Genomic DNA, 26,183 nt, shown 5'->3' on the forward strand with positions numbered 1-26,183 from the left:
TGGTACTTAACACAAACAACAATACCTCAGAACTCTGAAGATGGGGCCAGAGTGGCAGACTCCAAGATCCAAACTGTCTCTAGGGAATGAGGGTCCTGGCGGCACATCACAATGATATCATCTCACCCCCTGCCCCTGGGTAGCCAAATTGTTAAGCACTCGGCTACTAACTGAAAGGTTGGTGGTTTGAACCCACCCAGAGACACCTTGGAAGACAGTCTTGGGGATCTGCTTCATAGCCTTCAAAACTCTATGGAGTAGTTGTATTCTGTACACATGGGGTCACCCAATCAAAGTTGACTCGACAGCAATGGGTTTGTTTTGCCTCTCCTCAATCTGAGCCCTTCCAGATCTAAACACCGTGCACAGGGTGGGCTGATGAGATTCGCAGCTACCAGCTCCCTGAGACCAAACCCACATTGTTTCCATCCCAGAGCCCCACCTGAAGAGGAGGTGATGGCTCTGTGTGCTCACAAGGCAGGGAAAGGTACTTCTCATGTCCTTGCCAGTCCCCTGTGCTCCAGACAATAGCCTCCATGTGATATGAGATCCTATGCCTGGGTTGAGGGCTCTGACAGCTGAATGATGGTCCTTGCTTTCACTTGAGCAGCTCTGAGCAGGGATGGTTCAGTACTGGCACCTGAGATGGTGGGCTGGGCTGTTTCCATGAGCCCCTTGGGCTCGTAGCTGCCTGAGCCACTCTGCCAGGAGGCCTGCCTGTCAGCTTGAAATAAGCCATACTTCACTGCTGACTGCAACTGCGTGAGGCAGCTGGCACCTCAACCCTGATGGATGGCTCCGTGCAACCTGGGAGGGGGTGCGAGGTGGCCCCCTGAGGGAGACTTTGTTCCCGAATGTCAGTCTGACAGCTTATTACACAGAGATGGAGATCAGGAAGTTGGGGGAGAGAGGCTCCCCGTTTTCTTCCCGTGGATCCATCTACTGGGGGCAGCAAAAGCCATTATTACTGACTGCCCAGTCTCTTCCCTGAGCCTTAATGTCCTCATGTGCAACATGGGGGGAAATAACACCCTTTTATTGCCATAACTATGAGATAATGTTCTTACAATGACTAACACATTCTACCTAAGTACATAGTTGTCTCTCAGTAAACACTAGTTGTCTGGACAACCACGACCCCCAATGGCTATGCTAAGGGGGTCCTGGAGTTGGAGCTAGACTGCTGGGCAGGAGGCAGGGAGAAAAAGTATGGGCATAAACATTTTAGACAATCCTTCACCCCCTGACCAAAAGCTGAGTTTTATCTCCCCCATCTCCAAGCACCTGCCATCTGGGGGCCTGAGGAATGTACCATTCTCTTTCAGGGTGCATGTGAGCTGAGGGGACAGGAAAGGCAGCTTGAAGTGTTCGGGGTGATCTCTACCAACCTGTGTGGGACTCCAGGTACCTGATGTGTCTGTAAAATGCTGGCTTCTTTTCTGGACCCATGTGTATAGGAGTCTTCTGCCTACACCGGGCTGATGGTGACTTTCAATAGGAATGTCCTCTCTCCTCAAGGAACTGATGAATGGGACAGCCCTGAGCGGGACCTGGGGAGGAGCTGGTCCTGGTACAGGCCTGTGTCTCACTGGCAGGAAGGGTAAGCCCACTGAGGACTGCCTCCTTGGCTCCAATCTCTAGTCCTTTTGTATCCCTCTGCAGCAATCTGCCACATCCTGGTCTCCGTTTCCTCCAGTTCTGTCATCTCCTAGTCTGTTGGCATGAATGAGGAGGTCATATTCCCAGAAAGTTCTGGGCTGTTCTCTCACACTGTGCAGCTTGGACCAGCATTCTCCAGCAGTGGCCGTCTGGGCTGGAAGTTGCCCAGGGCAGAAATCACAGCTAACCCCGCCTGCAGTGAGGCTGGAGGCACAGAAGTCAGGCTCTTCTGAACACTTCCCCACCACAAGGCTGTGCAAATGATGCCTGCAGATTTTCATTTCTTCTAGTTGCTGTCAGGTTGATTCTGACTCATGGTGACCCCATATGTTTCAGTGTGGAATCGTACTCCATAGGGTTTTCAATGGCTGATATCTTTTGAAGCAGATCACCAGGCCTTTCTTCCAAGATACCTCTGGGTGGACTTGAACTTCCAATCTTTTGGTTAGTAGACAAGTGCTTAACCATTTGTGCCACCCAGGAACTCTTTCAGATTTTAATTTCTGGCCTATTACCCTCTGTCTCCCATCTCCACAAGCCTAGCTGACCTCAGGGAAGAACTAAGGGAACCCACGGGGTGGGGGGCCGACACGTATAAGCCGCAGCACTCCTGCTCACAGTCCCTGAGGCACCTTAGCAGAACAGCATGCTCTAGCTCAGCAGGCCTCTCTGAGCCCTTCAGTGAGCTTCGGAGTTACATCCGTATTTGGATGATCTGCACAAATCCTAGGAAGTTCTATGGTGGCAAGAAAAAAAGCCAAAAACAAACCCACTGTCGTCAAGTCAATTCCGACTCATAGCAACCCCCACTGGGTTCCAAGGCTGTAAACCTCTACTGTAGTAGATTGCCTCATCTTCCTCCTGTGGAGCAGCTGGTGGGTTTGAACTGTTAACCTTCTGGTTAACAGTCAAATGCCTCACCTACTACATCATCAGAACTCCTTGTAGGGTTGAAAAAATAATCATTAAACCGTATCTTTTGGCCTTGGTGCAGTCGGTAGTTTCTGGAAGAGCTGGTCTCCTTTCTTTATGAATTTGCACCTGAAACCTCTCTAAGCAGAGGAGATAAAGCAGGCCAGGCTGCAAGTAGCCCCTGGAGAACACCTGGAATAGAGAGGCAGCCGTCCTCGAGAGCCTGGCCTTCCTCCTGTTCACATGGGTAGGGCCTGTTCTGAGATGTACAGTTTCTGTACAGTTCAGGCCCATGTTGGGGACAGGCAGTGAGTGTCCTGGGATGGGACAGAGGATGCCCATGACTGACCCAGGTCACAAGAGCTGTGCTCCTGAGACTGTGAACTGAATCAAGTGGGAGGCAAAGTTTGACTTTTCTTGGCAATTGTAGTAGTTAATGTTGTGTGTCAACTTGACTGGGCCTGGTTGAGTGGCTGGGCAGCTGGTGGTAATTATGCCCTATGATGAGACTGGCAATCAGCTCCATGGTGGGATCTACCACAATTAGCTGAGTAGCTGCTTTAGGTATATGGACTGCTTCCTGTATATAAGAAGCAGCTTTGGGCATGGTCTCTGGCTTATGGCATGCTTGAACCCTGCACGTAACCAAGGCATTATTTAACAGCTTGCCATGCCCTTGCTGATCTTGGGACTTTCAGTGGACTTGAATCAGTGGCCTGCTGTATTGTTTGGTAACATTGGGACTGTACCATTTGACTTGTCACCTTGGGGGCTTGTTAGCCTCAGCAGCCAGTAGCTGCCTGAGTGAAGAGATGCCTCTAGCTTCAGTGGGCCAGGAGCAAGAGGCAGAGCTGAAGTCCAAGGTCGAGCCCCTAGAGCCTGGCACTTGAAACTCGGACTTCTAGCCTCCAAAAATTGTAAGAATAAACTCCTGTTTGTTAAAGCCATCCCATTTGTGGTATTTTTCTGTTAGAGCAGCACTAGGTAACCAAAACCGCCATGGTCTTAACCTTTTCATGTGGTGGGAAGTATAAGGGCCAGGGTCCCCCAGGACCTGGAAGGTGTGAAAGCTGGGCATGGGGCTGAAGCCCACTCAAAACAGACATTTAAGGGGGACACTATGGTTGTCTTATGAGTTGATACCTGTTCTTTAGAAAACTGCCAGTATCTATAATTCATTTTCTGGAAGGATTTTCCTTTTGTTCTCCCTTAGTATTCAAGGGGAGTCCCTGGGTAGTACAAATGGTTAACATACTTGGCTGCTAACCGAAAGGCTGAAGGTCTGAATTTACCTACAGTTGCCTCAGAAGAAACGTCTGGTGATCAACTTCTGAAAAACCAGCCATTGAGAAAACCCTGTGGAGCACAGTTCTATGACACACATGGGGTCACTGTAAGTCAGAACTCACTCAAGAGCAACTGGTTAGTATTTGGAAAAGTTCTTTTTGAAAATTTGCTGCTGGATAATGCTTCCACAACTGTATCTGTAAGTTCTGTAAGAATTCCCAGGTATATGGTAGAGCTGACAAGGGTCAAGGTTGTAGTTACTTCTTGGCCACAGCCAGCTACCCAAAGGGAGCAAGTAGTTGGACCTGTGGGCTCGGGACCATAGTTTCAGGGGACATCAAGCTCAATTGGCATAATATACCACACAAAAACCTTGTTCCACATCCTACTGCGGTGAGGAGTGACTGGGATCTTAAAAGCTTGCAAATAGCCATCTAGATGCAACGATGGGTCTCTCTTCATCCAGAGCAAAGAAGAATGAAGAAAACCAAAGATGCATGGAAACAATTAGTCCAAGCAACTGGCTTACCATGTGACCCTCAGCCTATACGACTATGAGACCAGAGGAACTAGATGGTGCCCGGCTACCACTGTCAACCACTCAGAGAAGGATCTGTGTAGGAGATCCTGGGTAGAGAGGGAGAGAACAATGTGGAACAAAACTCAAAAAAAAAAAAAAAGGACCTAGTTTGCTGATCTCATAGAGCCTGATGGAACCACTGGGACTATGGCCCCCAGTTGCCCTTTAGGTCTGGAATTGAACCCACTCTATGGCTTCCAGCCTAGGTAGGTACACTCCTTGAAGAAATCAATCATGGGAGAAGACAAGGGCTGTGTATGCACAGGGAGAGAGCTAAGGGGGCAGGAGTGCATGGGAGGGAAGGACACAGGGAAGAGGTAACCATGGGGAGGAAGTGGGAGGGGAGCTGTTGCATTGTGGTAAATTGTAGTCAATGTCATGAGACAAAATTTATGTGAGCTGCTGTATGAAAAGTGAATTTTTTCTGTAAACTTTCACCCAAATCACAATAAAAATTAAAAAAAAAAATTGCTGCTGAATTCAATGGTGCAAGAGAGAACCAATTGAAAGAACGGCACTCACTCTGAAGCTGGTGGGAAAAGGTGCAGAAGAGGCCCCCTAGAAGGCAGTGTGTATGATCATATGGTTGCGGTTGGGGGGGACCTGGGTCTGTGATTTGGTCTCATTGGGAAGATTCTGACACCCACCAATATTTATGAGCTGAAGATACTTTTAAAAATCTGGCATTCCTGAGAAAATCAGGCCACAGAGCAGGGGGATCAATGAAGGGGCATGTTAGTTATCTATCAATCTCCTATACTGGAGGTTGGGGCTCGGGGCTATGCCCCCTCCAGCTATCTCTTCAGAGAAAGCCTCAAGGCAGGATGCAGGGCTCTGTTCCCAATGCAGCAGGTCTCCCCCACCTTGCTTGCTGCTTATCTGCCCTGGCAGCCTTCCTTATCCAGTCTACAGCCCAACTCCAGCTCCTGGGCTGCCTCACTTCAGGACTCCACTCTCAGACCCTGCAGGAGGAACAAGGGTGTCAAGACACTGACATCTAGGTGAGGGGACTTTGGAGATGGCAGATCAAAACTGCTAACTGCTGGGTCTTTGGGAGAAGAGCCCGTTCTAACTACCTCACCCTGAGGCACTTCCAGGAGAGGAGAGCAAAGCCCACACAGCCTGTGGCTGAGGCAGGGGAGGGCTCCTCCCAGAAGGGAATCTAACACAGAAAGCAGGAGTCCCAGAGGGACTGAGGGGTTCCACCCTTGATGCCAGGTACTGGAGCCGGAGAGAGCAGAGTGCCCAGCTCTCTCTCTCCAAGTCCACGGGAGCCTGACAGGGTGTTGGCTGTCTCCTGGCAGGATCTCCAGACCTCGACCAGGAGTTCTGACAGTGACTGCTCAGCAGTGGTGGGAGTGGCTGAGGGTCCCTGGCTTGAGTGGGAGCAGCGGGGCCGTGGTCTCAGACACTTCATGGGTTCCCAGGAGCTGGGCAGAGAGTAGGCGGAGTCTAAGGCCCTAGTTGAGCTGATATCACTCTGCAGCCTGGCAGAGGGGATGTGGGCATCTGTCCTTGGAGGGCAGTAGGAAATGGATGGAGGTGGCCATTAGTAAAAATGCAGCTGGAGCCTCCGGTGCAAGCAGCAGGTGAGAATCATCCCGCAGATCTGCCAGGTGGAGAGAGGACAGGAGCAAAGGAAAATCAGAACCTCATTAAGCTGCTGCCCTAGCAGAGCCCTAAAGCAGTGCTCTGCACACTTAGGTGAACCCACGGACCTCCACCCGGGGACCTTGTTAAAGGGCAGATTCTCATTCAGTTGGTCTGGGACTCTGCATTCCTAACAAGCACCCAGGTGATGTGGGACCACACGATGAGAAACCACTGTCCAAGAGTGGGGATTCTCACACATTAAAGTGCATGAACCTCCTGGGGACCTTGTTAGATGGCAGATTCTGATTTGGTAGGCCGGGGTGTGCACCTAAGACTCTGCATTTCTAACAAGCTCCCAGTCCAGGCTGCTGTTCTGTGGTCCTAGATCTTCTGCAATGACCTGATTTAATTAGGTCCCCAGGGGCGATGTTTTCACTCCCTCATTATGGCTGTCTGAATCAGTCTTTTTCTCTAGGAGAGAATCTGTCTTGCATTTTCCTGTCCTCAGACCCCAGAGCAAAACCAAGGTCCACAGTCAGTTCTCTGGCTGATCTGCAGAAGCCGTGGGGAAACTGAGGCTTTGAGATGGAGCCCAGCCTGTAAATCAGCTTGGCACGTGGCACCATGCCACAGGCCCTAGGCATCCCCAGCCCTCTTTTGCAACCAAGACCTGTGCAAGGAGCCAGAAGCACCTGTCCAAACTCACACAGTCTTTGGAAAATCACTTTTCCCCCGTAGGTGGGTCTCACTTTTCCCATTTCTAAAATGCAGAGAAATTTTATCCCTCCATCTTGGTCTTTATTTGTTCTCTTGCTTCCTTTCTCCTCTTCCTCTCCTTCTGCCTCCTCCCCAAGGAGATGAGAGACATGCTAGGTCTCTGGAGAGAAGACCAAGGAGCCCACAGCTGTGGTCGTGATCCTTATTATGACGATGACATGCCATTGGGTCTCGACTGCCCACAGGAAAGGGGGCACTAGTGTCAGGGAAAGGGCATGGGGGTGAGGGTGGACTTTCTAAGTATAGGAAATTATGCCTTAACTTTCCCAACTTTTAAACAGCTGCTGCTGACCTGGTTGTGCCAGGGTGACTCTGGAAGCATGTGGACAGATTGCACCCATGCCATCTTGGGGAGCTGGACAGCCTGAGGAAGGTGCTCATGAGCTAGTCAAGCATTTCCTCTTGGCAAGGCTAGCTTAAGAAGGCCATGTGGGGTGAACCCATCTTCTTTATCCTTCCTCACTCCTCTCCATCCAACCCGATTTGGGATGAGATGTGAGGGCAGTGGAGACTGAATGCTGTGTTCAGCTTTCAGGAGGGGTGCTAAGACCAGTGCTAATCCACCTCTGAGACTCAGAGTCACAAGCTGGAAGGTGGCTTAAGAGGTTATCTCATCTCCCACTGGCTTCAAGCAGGTGGCTGTCACAGCCTTCTACCCAGGTATCATGCAGGATGCCCTTTCCTTGTCCCCACTTCATAGTCTGATGACATCCTGTGGAGTTATCTGATGTGCCTGATCCCTGCTAAGGGAGAGCCCAGAAGGGAGATGTTGGACCAAAACTGACTGGGCTGCAACAACTGTGTCCACGTTTCCTAGAGTGTACAACTCATGCAGGAGCACTGGCGGCACTGAGTGTTCCAGCATGCACACTTTTGTATGAGATGTGTTCCCAGGGTACCTTCCAGGGAGGATGCTCTCACCAATGTGTGTACACACGCACATGCCACCTTGATTCACACAGAGGGGTAAAGAATGATCTCATCAATGTATGTGCACAGGTACTCACATACACAAACAGGTGCACACACCTTGCACTGACTCATGCACAGAGGTAAAGGATGCTCTCCTCAAGCTGTACACATGTATACACATCCATGTGCACACACACCACCCTGATTCATGCAGACAGGTAAGGGACATTAACCCACCAGATCCTGAATAAGCATGAGTACCTCTTTCCCACAGAGGACACAGAAAAAACAGACAGCATGAGGGTGAGCAGACACACACATGACAAATTACATGTACATGTCGGAGATGGCAGGGGTGGGTTGCTGGGGCCCAGCCTATCTGGATGCAACCCATGGGCTACCCAGGGGACATTTTAACAGGGCAGCAGCCATGTGTTTATCTTCTTACTGAGGTTTCTGAGCCAGCCCCTACCTGTCATCAGAGAGCATCAATTCTGGGAAGTCATTCCAAACTGATCTTTTGGTTTTCTTTTTAATGACCAGTGGATTCCAATCTTGACTATCTTGTGAGTTTCCTGAGCTCTGAAATATTTCCATCTTTTAAACATAGGAATGTGGGGATAGTTGTGGCTGGCTCCTATTTGGTGTTTGCACCAGTGGCTGTGTGATCTTGGGCACAGTTATATCCTTCCCTGAGCCTCAACTTCCCCCTCAATCATGAGGAAATCCTCAAGTCTGTGTCCTGGCAAGATTCTTTAGAAATTAGCCCTTCCTAGGACCCCCAATGCTGTTGGATAAGCTAGAAATCTAACAAGCACACCTGCCTTTGGAGCCTTGGAGAGGTCAGGCAGTGGTCCTCACAGGCCTCAGGATAAAGCTCCTTGTTCCACATTGGCCAGCCAGGGCTGCTCCCTCCCCCTGGAACTCTTCCCTCCTGCCAGTTCTCCTGTTCACCTTTTCTGAGTCTTCATTATGCATCACTTCCCTGAAAGCCTTCCCTGACTGCCTATGAGTGGTTAGTACCTCCGAGGTGCTCTCACAAGTCCAGGGCTCATGCTAACCACAGCCCTCTTGCACTGTAACTGTCCAGGCATCTGTCTGTCTCTCTCCCGCGAATGAAAGTGCCTTCGGAGAAGGATCCACCTCCTGTCTGCTGGGGTCACCTCACCACTGGGCACAGACTAGCCCTTGCAGGCACTCGATACAGGACAGACCACTTGCCCCCCGCCTCCTTGGCACAGCTCCTGGGACTCTGGAAGCAGGTAGGAAAAGGGAACTGGGCATTGCACTCTTCATAGTTAGAAATCTCCCAGTCAAAGCATTCTAGAAATTACCTTCCAAAGTTACCTGAAAGTGGAATGGCTCCAGAGCCCACCCACAGGAGGGGTAACTGTATACGGCAAAGAGACTAGAGTCAGGGCCTGGCTGGTTTGGTCACAGTGTCTATATGGCTGGACTTGGTGTCCTCAGATGTGTATGAACAAGGTGTGCTTAGTGGGCCCCAGCCCTGCATGTGCATTTGGGTCACCTGAGGGGAGGCTTTAAAAAAAAATCCCCATTTACAGGCCTCATCCCAGACAATGCACATCAGCATCTTGGGAGGTGGGGCTTGAGCAGGTATATTTTAAGCTTGATGGGCATCCAGGGCAGAGCAGTACTGGCCTAGATAACCTGTAAGGTCCTTCCGACTCCACAAGTCTATAATCTGGGGGTACACCTCAAGACCCCGACTGTCACCCCCCCAGGTGGGTAGTGAGTGCCACAAGGTGGGACTGAGGAGTCTTCAAGTTTTTGCTGAAATGAACAAGGGTACTCCCAGAATGTATAATGTCAGAGTGGAAGGGATTGTTGGGTTCCTGAGCTTATCAAGGGCAGGGATTCCTCTCTCAGCATCCCTGCCACTTCTTAACCTCTGCTGCTCCAACTTGCAGTGACAGGGAATTTAGTACTCTGCGGGGACCACTGGTTGGACAATTATAATTGTTAAACTATATGGTCTTGAATCTGTCTTCTTGTAAATGCCACCTACTGTTCCTTTCTGTCCCTGAGCCTTCCAGAAAAATTTACTCCCTCTCTCCCACATGACTGCCATTGGCTGTTTAAAGACAGGGCTGACCTTGTCTTCTTCCAGGTAGCCATCCTGCATCCCTTGACCTAACCCACATTCAATTACCAGGCCCCACTTAGTCCTTGTGGTTCTCAACCATAGCTGTGCATTAGAAAACAAAATACAACAACAAATTGGCTGATGGTGAGCCAATTCTGACTCATGGCAACCCCATGCATCAGAGTAGAATTATGCTCCATAGGGTTTTCAATCACCACGCCTTTTTTTTTTTTGTGAGGTTCCTCTGGGTAGGTTTGAACTGCCAACCTTTTGGAATCATTAGGGAACTGTATAAATACAGCGATGCACTTATTTAATTGTTCTGGGGTATAGTCTGGGTCTTGAGCAGCTTTAATGCTCATCTTGTGATCACAATGTGCAGCTGAGGTTGAGGACCACTGCTCTGGAGGTGGGAGATGTGCTCCCTCCTGGAAGGTAGGCTGGACCAAAGCCTCAATGTGGCCTGAGTGGGCACCATCTTGGCTCTCATCATTTCTGCCAGTGCAGACCCAGGCTGCATTTGCTCAGGCAGCACCCCTGTCACATAACTCAAGCCAGATGACCTCAGTCTGCATTACTGTTGTTGTTATTTGCCATCGAGTCGGACCCGACTCACAGTGACCCCTCCTAGGGTTTCCAAGACAGTATCACGATGGAAGTAGATAGCCCAATCTTCCTTCCGAGGAGTGGCTGGTGGATTCGAACCGCCAGCCTTCTGGTTAGCAGTCAAGTGCCTTAGGCACTACACTGCCAGAGCTCAGTCTGCATTATAGATTTTTTTTTTTTTTTTACTTAAATGCAAGGGCTTAACCCTTTAAAACATTATAACCCTGGTTTCAGCACATTTTTACCATCCATCAAGCAATTTTCCAGTCCTGGCTTGATCATTCAACAAACCAGCTATCCCTGCAGATTTGGCCAAATATCAGAGTTGATTAGCATGCTTCCTGGGTCTTCACAGAAATCACTGAGGAATACGTTGAAGAGACAGATCTGAGGCTAGAACACCACAGCCGGCTATTGGAAACCTTTCGACAGACTGCTGTTAATCCACTCATCTATCCTCTTACAGTGTGGTTATCCAAGCCTCCATAATGTCTCTTAAGCATATTAGTGCCTGGTCCACAAAGCTACATGGTCACAAGTGACATGTTGTCAAATACTTAGCCGGCTGAAATGGGGGCTTATTATGTTCATTGCATTTTCTGCTTGCTTTTCAGAATGCTCACAAATGAAATGCTTTAACATTCCAGAACAGCGTAGGGCATCAATCGCAAGAAAATTGGTCACCGAGGTATGATCCTTACCAGAAAATCATAGAGTTTTAGAGCTAGAAGATTCCTTAGAGATGAGCTAGTCCAGCAGGCTTCAAACTGTATTTGAAACACCAAGTGTAGCTCAGGGCTATGGAAAGTAGTGAGGGGAAGGCCTTCAATCAGGTTTGTCTCCAGGGCCCAACTCCTGCTTCAATCAGAAACATGTTGTTATGTTTAATGGCCTGGGCTCCTGCCTGAGATTTCCACTGACAAGAGGAGGCTGCTATCAAAAAAGGCTGGAAAATGACAAATCCAGACCAGTCTCTCCATTTTACAGATAAAGAAACAGGCTCAGAGAGAAAACACAGCTTAACCCAAGATCACGACTTTTTAAGCAAGTAAGAGGTAGAACTAGTCTAAATTCCCAGACCTCTGATTTTGTCCAGTTGCTGGGGAACAGGGAAACATTGTGGTGCCATCTTCGGTTTATATTTCCTGAACCTTAGGTCTTTGATGTGCCAGGCCTGGGTGTGTGTGGAGAGGGTGCCAGGCATGCTCTGGCTGGAAGGATGAGTGTGAGAGTGGGAGAAGGCCTGGTATGAGCCCTTCCTCAAGGGTGTCCACCTGGAGGACTTGGGAAGCTTAGGTTCCAGTGTTGGCCAGCAGAGGGAGCCGTAACCTGAGGCTTGGCCACCCCAAGGCAGGCCTCAGAAGAATGGAGGGGAAACAACCAAGTAAAGGGTTGCAATCCACGGCTTTGGCCAGGTGAAGCTCTCTCTCATGGACATTCGGTGCAATTCCACAGTGAGGACTGGAGGAACCAAGACTTTATGAGGCAGAGGCTTGTGAGTGGAGAGGAGGCATCTGGGGGCCTGATGGTACACTTCCCAATGACAGGCCTCCTGCATTGGACTTATGTACAGTGGAAGTTATTCCACCTTGACCTTAGGTTCAGCCCTCTCCCTGTCCTGAGCCTCATTGCCCTTTTTTTTTTCAGTTTTTTCTAGCTCTCGAGGCCAGCGGGTTCATGAAGAAACAGAGTGACCCAGTCCTGGCCCAGTCCATACAGAGCAGGTCCTTCAATGCTGACAATTGGTAGCAGATTTCTACACAGCAGGCTCTTCCCCAAGCCTGACTGGAGAATCCTCTGGAATTCAGCATAGGAGACAGAGGGCTGCCCTGGGGAGGTGCAAAAAAAAGGAAGTCTATATACCTAATGCCACTTGGGGCTCCCTGGCCCTGTAAGTGAACAAAGGTGAAGGGGAGCAAGTTGGTCTGGCCAGGGCATAAAGATGACTTTTTTGAGAGACAATATGCCCAAGTGGGAGCTCTGGTAGCATAGTGCCTAAGGCACTTGACTGCTATCCAGAAGGCTGGTGGTTCAAACCCACCAGCCACTCCTTGGAAGGAAGGTTGGGCAATCTACTTCTGTAGTGATACTGCCTTGGAAACCCAAGGAGGGGTCGCTGTCCGACTTGACGACACATAACAACAACAACATGCCCAAGTAGAAATGATAGTAATAATGATATATCATTAATAAGGAGCTCTAATTTTGGTGTCACAGTGCCTAAGACATTTGACTTGTAACCAGAAGTTTGGTGGTTCAAACCCACTAGCCACTCTGCAGAAGGAAGACAGAGCAATCTACTTCCATAGAGATCTACTGCCTCGGAAACCCAATGGGAATTGCTATGAGTTGGAATCGACTTGTTGGCAGTGGGTTTGGTTTGGTTCAGGGCCACAATAAGGAGCTCTGGTGGTGCAGTGATTAAGGCATTTGGCTGTTAACCAAAGGTCAATGGTTTGAACCCACAAGCTGCTCCATAGGAGAAAGATGAAGCAGTCTGCTTCTGTAAAGATTTACAGCCTTGGAAATCTTATGGGGGTTGCTATGAGTTGGAATTGACTCAAAGGCAGTGAGTTTGGTTTTGGTTTTCTGAGGGGCACAATGGTTAAGTGCTCCGCTGCTAACTGAAAGTTTGAGGGTTCAAACCTACCAGCTGCTCTGTGGGAGAAAGATGTGGCCCTCTGCTTCCATAAAGATTTCCCATAGGAAATTCTATGAGGCAGTTCTACTCTGTCGCATGGGGTCGCCGTGAGTCAGAATGGACTCAATGGCACCTAATAACTATTTAACACCTAATAACGCCATTTATTAAACCCCTGCTACCTGCTTAGTGATAAGCCAAGTGCTTTACATACGTATCTTTAATCCTTGCAATGAGCCATCAAACTAAGAGTAATTAGACCCATTTTACAAATAAATAACTGAGGCTCAGAAATGAAACAACGCATCCTGGGTCACACAGCTCATAAGTGGCAGAAGCAAGATGGGTCTCCCTTCAGAGACTGAAGGTGCTCCTCTCAGTATTCCAGGCTGTACCTGGCCCACTAGGCCCACAGACAATGTAGGTAGGCAGCATGGTGATCTAGAAGTTTCCCCCAAGTCAGCTGACACCACCATCTCCCACTTATCTTCTCCATGGAACTATGTTGAGGTAGGGCATTTGGAAAGCATAGGACCAAGAGCCAGGAGACATGGGTACCACTTTAGGATGTGTGTCTATCAAGCTGTTAGTCACTTGTTTGGTTCTCAGTTTTCTGATCCATAAAATGAGAACATGACCACTTGCCTGTCTGGGTCTCCGCCAGTTGTGAAGATCCGCTGAGAAAAAGCATCTAAAACACTCTGAAGTCTGCAAACCAAACCAAACTCACGGCCATTAAGTTGATTCTGACTCATAGTGATCCCCTTTGGGTTTCTAAGGCTTTACAGCAGACTGCCTCATCTTTCTTTTGCGGAGCAGCTGGTGAGTTTGAACTACTGACCTTTTGATTAGCAGCCAAGTGTCTTAACCACTACACCACCAGTGCTCCTCTGAAGTCTCAGATATCTGGATAAAGACAGCTTCTACTCTGACTGCTTAGCATGTGCCGGCTCCCTAAGTGGGTCACATACATCACCTCATTCTTATTTAGGCTACTCATTAACTAGGCAATTAGCCTCATTTTTTTCTTTTCTTTTCTTTTTTTTTAGGTAAGGAAGTTGAGAGATAGGCAAGTTAAGTAACTGTTCAAGGTCACATAGGAGCAGAGCCAGGATTGAACCCAGGTCTTCTGACGCCAAAACCACTGCTCTTACCTTCCCTGCTATTGTCAGCTGTCACCAAGTTGGCCCCTGACTGACGGTGACACCATCCACAATACAATGAAACTCTGCCTGGTCCTGTGCCATCCTCATGACTGCTTGTGGATAAGACTACTGTATAGGGCTTTCAGTGGCTGATTTTCAGACACAGAAGCCAGGCCTTCTTCCTAGTCTACCTTTCTTTGCCTAGACTGCTTATAGTACTGGGAACGGGGAGGGCCGGCTGGCGCTACTCGATGTCAAACCCCTCAGGACTGCTGAGCTCCCTCAAGAAGGACAGCCCACCCACAGCTCCTGCTGGGTTACAGTGGGAACACCAGGCTCTTGCTTGCTCACATGCCTTATCTTCCTGAGCCACAGTGAGGTTCCTCCTAGGGTCTGTCCTCTCAACCCATGACTGGAATAACCAGAGAGAACAGCACTGACTTCTTGGGGGGCTGCTGATGGAGGGGTATGGAGGAGGGAAGCAGCAGGAAAGGGCGTAGCTTTTCTTCTGAGCTGAGCTGGGTGTACAGAGGAGCACATATGCTCAGGTATGCATACACACCCACATACACACACTTACAAATATACACAAAGGGGTGAGTGCATATACATGCACACATATATACACACATGCACAAGCACACTGAAACACATATACATGCAAACGACCCAACTACATATACCCAAATGCATGCAGACACACTCATGTACACACATACCACAGCAGGCCTGTGCCCACACATAGGGTGCATGCACATACCTGAGCCCACTCACACTCCTCCCAAGATATCCCACAGGCCCCAGGCATTTTCATGACCTCTGGGGAGGAAACTGACCATGTGATCCACCCTCAGCTGCAAAGGGGAGGAAAGGAGAGGAGAGGGCCAGGCAGGGGCATGGAGAGGGTCAGTTATTTGAGCTCAGTCAATGAAAGCTAGGGTGGGAGCTCTTTAAGACAGCCCCCTCCCTTATTTTCCCATCCCAGCTCACCTGCAGGCAGGCAACCCCGATGCCCACTGCCCCCATGAGGAGAAGGTGGTCAGCCAGGAACTGCTCCAGCTTGGTGATGCAGCCTCCCTGCAAGGTAACCACAAATTACAGGACACCTGGGAGCCACCAGCAGCAGGGAGGCTATGATACATATCTGCTGAGGCTGAGGGAATGCCTGGGAATTAAAGGGTCGGCCCCCAGCCCTTGAACTGTTCATAGTCTTATTAGATGGCCCTGGGGGCATGTCATGGTGTCTTAGCATCTCCCACTAGGAGCTGTTTGTTCCTAGGGCTTGGTAGAGGCTTTTGCAGGCCCCAGACCCTGTGGTCTCCCTGGCCAGTGTGTTCTGCCCCTACCCCATCTGCTCAAGCCCACTTTCCCAGGGACTCCATGTACCAGGTGGGGCCCCCTCAATGGTCCAGCTTGAGCTTGGGCACTCACCTCCACCTTGTAGATGTTGGAGGGGTGGGCCCTCTGGCCACAGCGTGCCACCACTGTCTTGCAGCAGCTGTCGGGTACCCGTCGGCCCTCGGCCTCCTGAGACAGGATGTAAATGCTGTGTTGCCAGTCGACTGAGCTGTTGCTGCCGCAGCATTTGAACTAGGAATGAAGAGAGGCTGTGGGTGAGAGAGGCCCAGGGTTGGGGCCCTCCAGCACCTAGGTGACAGGGCTGGCAGGACACATTCCTCAAACACTCATCCAATCCCAAACAGCTCCCCTGGTGACTTTCCCTTCCTCTGTTTCGAGCAGAGGGTGCCTGCAAGACACTTGTGTCCTAGCTTTTGTATCTACCCAAACGCTTTAAGGGAGTTCTGGTGGTGTAGTGCCTCAGCCATTTGACTGCTAACTAGAAGCCTGGAAGTTCAAATCCACCAGCCACTCCTTGGAAGGAAAACTGGGCAATCTACTTCTGTAGAGATAACACCATGGAAACTCAAGGAGTCAGACCCGACTCGACAGCAGTTGAGTTTGGTAAATGCTTTAAGGAGATGATGCTGGGTGTCTTGGGGACAGGGAGGGTGTGTAAGAAGATGTAAGGCAGAGGGATGCTGGTGGGTTCCTAGGAGAGTGGGGCAGAGCCCAGGGTGGGGGCAAAATGCAAGGGGATGGGTTCTTGGTTGTGCAAGGAGTCAGATCTCAGGGACACACTGCCAGAGCCCCTAAAGCTCCCATTCAGGCCTTGAAGCTTCAGCTGCCAGCTCTTCAGGGCACAAGGGGCTCAGAGGTCACAGTGTGGGCAGGGTACCACTGACCCAGTGTGGGTGCTCAGTAGGACCTGGGGTATTCTGCGCCATGCCAGGAGGGGACATTAATCTGAGAAGAAATTCCCAGGTCCAAGTGGATTCCTAAACAATAAACAATCGGTATTTCTTGCCATCCTGAGTCAGGAGACTCAGATACATGGTGTGTGTCAGTTCTGTTAATAAGTATTTGGAAGGCATCTACTGTGCACCAGGAATGAAGCTAAGCAGTAGGATTGACACATGAATAAGTTTCAGCCCAAAAGCAGCTTATCTTGACCTGTTCTTCTTTGTCTTTAGAGTTCCTCAAAGTGTGAGGCCCAACCAGTGCATACTCACTTGTGGACAGGGCAGACCAGCGGCATGTGTTAACCGTGTGTGCTGATTTCAAGGGTCCCCACAGGCCCCACCCCAGGTCTTTGGCGAAACACGTGTGTGTGCATATATATGTGTGCCCATGTGTATGCATATGCCTCTAGCCATTATTTCAGTGGAGAAGGGACCCCACTGTGGGTAACTGAGGTAACTGAGTGATGAGACTCAGTCTTAGGAAGATGGGAAAGGTGCATTCTCAATTGGACTATGATGTCCCTAGAGTTGGGAGCCCACTAACCTCTACTTGCCTGACATTCTCAGGTTGAAGACCAAGGCTTCAAGTCCACGGTGGGGTTTGAGGAGGCTGATGGAGCAGAGATGATGATGGGAGGGAGGCAGAAGAGGGACCAGAATGGGCAGGTGAAGTTGCCTTAACTTTTTAGGAATAGAATCATCAGGATTATGGAGCTGCCAAATGGAATTTTCTGGAGCTCTGGTGGCATAATGCCTAAGGCATTTGACTGTCAACCAGAAGGCTGGTAGTTCAAACCTACCAGCCACTGCTCAGAAGGAAGATTGGGCAATCTACCGTAGAGATACTGCCTCGGAAACCCAAGGAAGGGTAGCTATGAGTTGAATCAACTTGACAGCAGTGAGTTTAGCTTTTGGTTTTTGTGCTGACAGAAATATTCCATATCTGCACTGTCCAATTCAGTAGCCACATGGAGGCACTCTGGTGGTGCAATGGTTAAGTGCTTGGCTGCTAACCAAAAGATCTGCAGTTAGAGCCCACCAGCCATCATGTATCCTAGAGTTCACTGGCTCTAGAGAAAAGACCTGGTGATCTCCTCCTGTAAAGATTACAGTCTAGAAAACCCTATGGGGCAGTTCTACTCTGTCCTATAGGGTCTCCATGAGTTAGTATCCACTCAATGGTACACAATAACAGTCATATGGCTCTATTAGCACTTCAGATGGGGCTAGTGTGACTTAAGAAAATGTATTTTTCATTTAATTTAAAATGTCAATAGCCACATGTGGTTAGTGGCTACTGTCTTGCATGGCTTAGGTCTGGAAGTCCATGTGCCCACCCCTGCCTCTGACCAGAACTGTGGGCTTCCCTGAAAGGATCTGCCAAGTATCTCCTAGGAAAGAAGAGCCCACCATTCTACTCCCAGCATTCTGCCCGATGGCTCTCAACTGGAAAGTTTTTTTAGCAGCTGAACTGAAATACCCCTGCCAGCTAGTTTCTTCTTCAAGGGCCTCAGCTCCCAGCTCTCTGAGGAATGAAGGAAGAAGGCAGGCCATGCAGATGGAAGGAGCCCAGAGAACTTCCTGGCCTGGATCCTTGCCAGGAGATGGAGTTCTTCTGGCACAGCCAGCTTCCTTCCCACAGGGGACCCAGAATGGGAAGGCAGCAGGGGGTGGGGAGGTGGAAGAGGCAATCAAGAGGGAGCCTGGTGGAGGCAAGGGCAGAGGAGAAGGAAGGGTAGGAGTAAGCACTTGTTAGGGGCAGGACACGTTGGTGGGGACTCCTACATATGTAATCACATTTCATACACAATCCTGTGAAGCTACGTGCACTTCATTTTAGAGATGCGGCAGCTGAAGCTCAGAGAGGGTAATTAACTCGCCCAGGGTCACACAGACAGGGGGAGACAAAGTCAGGATGTGAACTCAGGTCTGCTTGGCTGGCAAACCCATGGGGCAGGGGCTTACATCCTGTTGTAGACGGTCCACTGAGATTGTGATCTCTGTCGCTCTGGGTTGCCCGTAATTCTCAGTCAGAGTCCGGTTCAAGTGCTGCTTCAGCTCATCACTCAGCTGAGGAGGGGGGAGGGGGGAGGTGAGGTCAGCAGGAGGTCCTCACCCCTACCCCAGAGCCCTGATACCCAGGCCTGCTCCAGAGCCATCCAGAAAATTCTAGGACACAAGAGGTTTCCAAACAGTGTAATGGAGCCCCAGCAGGAGGCATCTCAAGAGATGTGACAGGATGAGCTGAGAGAGAGGCTATGGAGGAAACCAGGGATGCTTTTCTTTTCAATATCTATTGATTCTTCTTTTGATTATGAGGTGATATTACAAATATTTACAATCATGACTCTCTGGGCACTGTTCAGTCTGCATGGGCACTGGCTTGAAACAACTGGCATGGTCATACAGTCTCAGGCAGCCTAATATCACCCTGGTCTTGACTGCGAATCTCTGAGTCAGAGGACACCAGTGCTGGGGAGGGACCTGATGGTCATCTCCTCCTTGTCTAATCCAGGCATGCGAGGACTGCTCCTGTCTTTTCAGTCTGCCAGTTAACCCAGGTCCAGCCTTTCTCCTTGGGTGTCTTTAACAGATGGATTCATCCTCTACCTGTCCTTGGAAAGAGAACCGGGAAGACCCCATCTCTCCCATGGGGGACTCCCACTTCCCAGTGCCCCTGCTGAAGACATCCTCATCAACAGCTGTACCAGAGAGTTGCTGGACCCAGGTCAAGAGCTGGGATCCAGATGTGCAGAGGATTGTTGGATGCCTGGGAAAGAAGAAGGAGGAACCCTGGTGGCATAGTGGTTAAAGCACTCAGATGCCAACCCAAAAGGTCAGTAGTTTGAACTCACCAGCCACTCCACAGTCTGCTTCCATAGAGAATTACAGCCTTGGAGACTCTATGAGGCAGTTCTACTCTGTCCTACAGGGTTGCTATGAATTGGAATCAATTTGATGGCAAATGGGTTTGGGTTTTGTTTTGTTTTTGGGAAAGAGGACCACCCATTTGCCATGCCTCTGCCTCAGCTTCCCCCATCACAATGCAAATCACCCCCAGTTGTTCCTCCTGTGGGCACTGGCAGAGAATGTAGAAGGAAGAAACTTCCACTCACCTTCTGGTAGTACACATGGGCCAGGACTCCCGCCACCAGCTCAACAAGGAAGATGACAAGCAACAGGCAGAAATACTAGAGGCAAGGAGAGGAGATGGTCACCACCAGGGCAGATGAAGGTTTCAGGGAACTCTTTGGGTGAATGTTTTCCCAAAGCAAGGAGGTGTTGATGGTATCTTCCAGGAACCTCATCACCCACACCATCTCCCTCCTTGTGCCAGCTCCTCTGGACATACTGGCCTCTGCCGGCTGCTGGCTCCCCAGCAGTGAGTTCCCCACTAACACTTTTACTCACTGGTCAGTTGTTGATCCATTAATCAGCCACCCCTCCAATATTTATCTGCTACCTACTATATGTCAGGGGATATTGGCGATCCAGTGGTAGAATTCTCCACTTCTATGGGGGAGATCTGGTTCAATTCCTGGCCAACACCCTGCATGCACAGCCACTACCTGTTTGTCAGTGGAGCCTTGCATGTTGCAACAGGCTCCAGTGGAGCATTCAGACTAGGAAGAAAGACCTGGAGATCTACTGTCAAAAATCAGCCAATGAAACATTATGGCTCACAACGGTCTGATCCACAGTCCTTTAAGGGGATGGCACAGGACTGGCAGCACTTTGTTCCATTGGGCATGAGGTCACTATGAGTCAGGAGCCTACTCAATAGCAGCTAGCAACAGAAACTAATTTACGAGTAGATACATAGGTAGACATGCAAGCTGATCAGATGTAGGAAGGTGATTGGGAGTGCACTCACGAGTATATATAAGTTTGCCAGAGGAATTTCTACATATGTATTTGTATATGCTTTAAATATATCCAAGGATATTGTAGAGCATACAGGGGGTGAAGTTCTGAAAACTTCTTAGCCATGACCTAACACCTTGAGAGAATGAGTCACTGGGCTTGGGGACTTAGGATCACAGTCTCAGGGGTCATCAAGGTCAACTGGCTTAACAGTCCACAAAGATGATGTTCTACATTCTACTTTGGTGAGTAGCAACCAGGGTCTTGAAAGTGTGTGAGTGGCCATCTAAAATGCAACTATTGGTCTCTCCTCAGGCTGAGCAAAGAAGAGTGAAGAAAATCAATGACTCAAGGAAACAATTAGTCCAAAGGACTAATGGACCACATGAACCACAGCTTCCATGATCTTGAGACAAGAAGAACTAGATGGTGCCCTGCTACCACTACTGACTGCTCTGATCAGGATCACAATAGAAGGTCCTGAATGTAGTAGGAGAAAAATGTAGAACAAAATTCAAAACTATAGAAAAGACCAGACTTATTGGTCTGATGGAGACTGGTGGAACCCCTCAGGCTTAGACACCCTTCAAACCTGGAACTGAATCCACCCACCAGGGATCACCTTTCAGCCAAACATTAGACAGACCTATAAAGGAACCTACTAGGTACAATGAACCATTTGAGACCAAAAAGGCATCATTTGCCCAAAAACAAAGCTCAGAAGGCAGGAAGGGACAGAAAAAAAGGATGAACGGAAACAGGGAACCCAAGGAAGAAGTGGGAAGAGTGTTGTCACATTGAAGGAAATGCAGCCAATGTCATGAAACAAAATGTGTATAACTTGTTCAATGGATAATTAATTTGCTCTGTAGACTTTCACCCAAACTGCAATTAAAAAACAAACACACTATAGCAACCATATGCCAGGTATCCTGAGTAAGATAGTTATCGCCCTCATGGAGCTTATAGGCTACTATGTGTGTGTGGTGCAGACAAGCAAACTGTTACAAGGTTGGGTTATAAATGCTACCTATAGGAGGGCCTAAGGAGCTCTGGTGGTGTAGTGTCTAGGGCATTTTACTGCTAACCAGAAGGTTGGCAGTTTAAATCCACCAGCCACTCTGCAGAAGGAAGACTGGTCAATTTACTTCTATAAAGTTTTACTGCCTCGGAAACCCAAAAGGGGTCGCTATGGGTCAGAATCAACTCAATGGCAGTGAGTTTGGTTTGTTTTTTGTTTTTTATAGGAGGCCTTAGTTGGGGAGGGCAGTCAGAGAAAGCTTCCTGGAGGAGGTGACACCTAAGTGGCATCCCTAAAGATGAGTCAGCATTTGCCAGATAAAGGAGGAAATAGTATTCCAGGTAGAGAAGGTGGCATGTGTAAAGGCCAGAAGACTGCAGATAGCACGGAGGTTTTGTGTTCAGCGAGTGGAGAGGGCAGATGTGGCTGGAGTAGCGGGTGCAGGCTGGACACCAACCAAGGCACAGGAAAAAGCAAAGGCAGAGGTCCTGGGGAAGCGGTTTCCACACTGCTTTCCAGCCCTGATGCCCATTTCCTGTCCTTCCTGGCCCTGCAGGGGGTTTATGAACTCCGCTCACCACTGTGGGCCTCCTCCAGGCTGCAGGGCTGCTGCTCTTCACGCTTCACAGGCCTGCTGATGCTCCTGGCTGCTCACTGGACTGTGACTAGCAGGAAGCTGAGGGCCTGCATCCCCTCCTCTCCCACTTGGTTTTACATAGTCAGGGAGGCTCCTAGGACACTGCTTGACCCTGCTGTGGTCTTGTAGGAGTGCACAGGTGAAAAAAAAAAAAAAACAACGCATGTCAGGCCTCAGTGGGCTGGGAGGACAGAAGGGCGGAGGGAGGCCCTGCTAATGGAAATGGGCCCTGCTCTGGGCAAGCTCAGCTTCTATCCATGGTCTTGCTGAGCACTGGGAGGTGATGCTGCCTCTCCCCTGAGGCTGCCCCCAGACACTGCCCATCCAACTGGTAACACCAGGGCAGCAGCCTGGGGCCACCTGGACCCCTGCCTTCTCAGGAAGGCCCAGCCTATGGGTAAGATCTGAAGCTCTATGGCTCATCAAGGAAGGAAAGAAAGTGGGCAGTAGGGTATGTGAGCAGGACAGAAACAGCCAGCAGGGGCTGCCATGGAATAACAGGGGTGTGGACAATAGGGAGGGCAGGGGGACCATCCAGCCATTTCAGAGCAATGTTAATCCGAAGTCTGTAGGCCTGGCCTGACTGTCCTCCCAGCACACTCAGCAGGGGGCCTGGCAGGGGCAGGGTTTAAGAACCATGGGAGAGAAGAAATTTTTACCCATGGTGCAGCCTGAAGAGCAAGACCACTTTTCAAGTTAAGTCAATCACTTCCATGCCCCATGCAATTTTATATAACTGAGCTCTATTATATCTAATGGAAATCCCTAGGTGGTGGAAACAGTTAAGGCACTCAGCTGCTAATCAAAAGTTTGGAGGTTCAAGTCTACCCAGAGGCACCTCGAAAGAAAGCTTTGATGATCTGCTTTTTAAAAATCAGCCACTGAAAAGCCTGTAGAACACAGCTCTACTGTGACACATAGGGGGTCACTATGAGTTGGAATCAACTCAATGACAACTGAATTGGTTTTGTTTTTCACTGTATCCAGCATTGGAATGGGGCACCATCAGAGACACAGGGAAGTTTACCAGTCTTTCTGAATAATGGTATCAGGCCTGCCCCTATTGTTTGTGGCAAGAGTATAAATGGAGGCCCCAGGGACCTACTTACCCACTTCCCCTCCTGCCCCAGGCTCTATCCTACAGCCCACTTACCCAAGCGCTGTCCATCATGTCCTGGGGATCAGATGTCTCTTGGCCATCCCTTGGATGGGGATGTGGACAGGGCTGGGGGTGGCTGAAGTGTGGGTGCAAGCTAGGGGTGCATACCTCTCAGAGCTGTCTGACAGAGGTTTCCAAGCTTCTGGACATATTGAGTGAGGTCTAGACATGGAGTGGTGGTGGGGTTCTCTGCAGGCTCCATGAAGGCCCATTTCCTTGGCCCAGGGGTTCCACAGGGCATTTTTTGGGTGGGCTCAGGCAGGGTACTAAATGGTATCCAGGCTGAGTCAAGGCAGGAGGCTGACCAGGTCTGTGAATGGCCCCTCTGCCTCTAAGCAGTAAGGGTCCAAACACCTTAAGGACTCTAGTGGAGGATCAGCCAACATAGCTTGGGGTTCAGACTCTGCCACTTCCTCATTCTGGTTGGGTGGCCACAAGCATCTTAGTGTGAATTAGAAAAAATGTGCTCCCACTCTATGGGATCCAGCAGGGTGCTTGGCTCAGCTAGAGTTGAGTAGTCAGGATCATGTGGTCAGCCCTCACATATCCCCTTTTGCAAGACACTGAAACCTCTCTACCCATTCACAGTGGCCCAAACCATGGGCCCCAAGCCTCTGTATCCCTGCCAGCAAAAGGGGAAAATAATAATATTGCCTGTGAGTGGCTGAGAGCAGCCACTGAGAGGGGGAACAGGATGTGATAATCCTTTCTCTAAAGTGCTTTCTCTAAAATGATCTGGTGAGGTTCCTGCCTGCTCAGAGTTGGGGGTCTAATGGCATGAGGTAAGTGGTACCTGTAAGCCAGCAACAGGCTCAGCAGACCCAGGCCAGGTCACTGCTCTTGAGAGGTGCCCTGGCCATCACATAGAGCATGGCTGCACTGACCCCATCCAGGAAGACCTCTCTCCCTAATGCACCTCAGGGCCCCGGGGACAAGTGCTAGGCCCAGCAGTTCCTCTGACATGATGCCCTTCCTATTGGCTCCAAATGGCCCCTACATCCCTGCCCACTGTGGTATGCTGAGGCTGGCCTCATCCTGCCACCAAAAAACCAAAAACAAACCATTGCTATTGAGTGGTGTAGTAGGTTGTTGTCAACTTGGCTGGGCCTGGTTGAGTGGCTGGGCAGCTGGAGGTAGTGATTTCCCATGATGAGACTGGCAATCAACTCCATGGTGGAATCTGCCGTGAGCAGCTGAGTAGCTGCTTTGGGGATGTGGTCTACTTCCCGTATATAAGGAAAAGCTTTGGGATCGGTCTCTAGCCTTTTGGCATGCTTGAACCCTGCATGTAGACAAGTCGCTGTTCAACAGCCTGCTATGCCTTGCCGATCTTGGGACTTCATCTGGACTTGAATTTGTTAGTGGCCTGCCATGTTATTTGGTAACATTGGGACTGTGCCTTTTTTTTTTTTCTTCATTGTGATTTGGGTGAAAATTTACACAGCAAATTCACTCTCCATACAGCAGTTCACATACACTTTGTGGACTGTACCATTTTACCCAGGCCCTAGAGCCTGACAATTGGAACTTGGACTTAAAGCCTACAAAACTGTAAGAGAATAAACTTGTGTTTGTTCAAGCCATCCCATCGGTGGTGTTTCTGTTAGAGCGGCACTAGGTAACCAGAACAAGGTGTTCTGACTCATGGTGACCCCATTTGTGCCAGAGCACAACTGTGCTCCATGGAGTTTTCAGTCGCTGACCCTTCAAAAGCAGACTGCCAGGCCTTTCTTCTGAGGTGCCTCTGGGTGGACTCAAAGTCCAACTTTTCGGTCAGCAGCTGAGCGTGTTAACTGTACCACCCAGAGATTCCCGTTCCGCCACACAGGAGCCTAAATGCAGAGACTGCTGGTCACTCCCAAGCTTCCTGGGTGCACCCTGAGAGCCCTGCATGGTGTGGCAGGAAGAGCCACAGAGTGCTCACCCACTCCAAGTAGGCTGTGGCCCCCCGGAGAACCCAGGCCACTGGCAACAAGCAGGGCAGCCTCTTGGCATCTTGCCGCCCTCCTGCAGGGGGTACTGAGTGGAGTGACTTCTATCTCCATCCCTATTGCCAGCTATGAGTCTCACACCATGACAACCCTGCATATGTGGCAGTGCAGTGCTGCTCCCCTGCGGATGTCATTGCCACAATTGCTGCTGAAGATTGTGGGGAAGAAGGATGATAAGAAGGGAATGAACCTGAACCACACCCCTTGATTTAATGGCAGGCAAAATTAGTACATGCCAGCCCCTCAAAGACTTGTTCTGAGACATCAAACCATCTCTCAAACCTGATAGAGTTGTCATGAGGAATTGGGAATAGCTTTCCTGAGAGTCAGGGTATGTAGTGGAGATACCACTGCTCCGGCAGCTCCAGTGTGCAGAGACCACTTCAGGGGAAGCAAGGGCCAGGGCCAGGGGCTTTGAGAGGGATGCAGGTAGATGCCAGGGAGCACACTGGCTAGAGGCTCCGGGCAGAAGCTTTGGTGGCAGGAAGCTGCAGGTGTGTGACTCACCTAGGCGGGGGAGGCCCTGAATCACAGCTCCTGGTGTGACAGCCCCCAGGAGGCAGGCGAAAGGTCATGCTCATTTGATGCTCTCACACTGACGACTGTCAGCCCAAACTCAGGTGGCTGGCTGGAGTACCTGCGAGCTGCCGTCAGGCTGGGGGTGGAGGGTGGGTTTCTGCCCTGTGATTTCACAGCAATGGACTCTAATGAACACCTCTCCCCCATCCTTCCTGAACTTTCCCTACTCAGCTTAATCATCTCAGGACTCCTTGACACCTGCCGTCTGTCTGTGCAAATCTGCAAAGCATTCCCTGTGTTCCTGTATATGGTTCCCTTACACACGGGCCAAGGGGTCCAGCCTCCATGTCTTTGTTGTCACTGTTCTACCTGCCCAAAGTTCCAGTGCCTGCCCTCCACTACCCAGCTCAGTCATGGCCTCCACTAGTCATGTCTGAGCTAGTAGCACCTGTACCACCCTGTGCTCAAATGCC

At 49.9% G+C, this 26,183-nt stretch overlaps 1 protein-coding gene across 1 annotated transcript in view; it reads right to left on the reverse strand.

Moving 5' to 3' along the window:
- Positions 1–5,987: 5,987 nt before the first annotated feature.
- TSPAN11 (tetraspanin 11) overlaps positions 5,988–26,183 on the reverse strand; it is a 65,733-nt gene continuing 45,537 nt past the window's right edge. Inside the window, exons 3-7 of the mRNA XM_007937070.2 lie at positions 19,636–19,710; positions 18,485–18,589; positions 15,651–15,809; positions 15,210–15,296; positions 5,988–6,047 (exon numbers count right to left, since the gene is read on the reverse strand). Of these exons, the coding sequence (XP_007935261.2) occupies positions 5,988–6,047; positions 15,210–15,296; positions 15,651–15,809; positions 18,485–18,589; positions 19,636–19,710 (486 nt within the window). The remainder of the gene's footprint in view (positions 6,048–15,209; positions 15,297–15,650; positions 15,810–18,484; positions 18,590–19,635; positions 19,711–26,183) is intronic.

This window comes from Orycteropus afer, unplaced genomic scaffold (genome assembly GCF_000298275.1).
Source record: "Orycteropus afer afer isolate SDZICR_OR568_19922 unplaced genomic scaffold, OryAfe1.0 scaffold00040, whole genome shotgun sequence".
Taxonomy (NCBI): Eukaryota; Metazoa; Chordata; class Mammalia; order Tubulidentata; family Orycteropodidae; genus Orycteropus; species Orycteropus afer.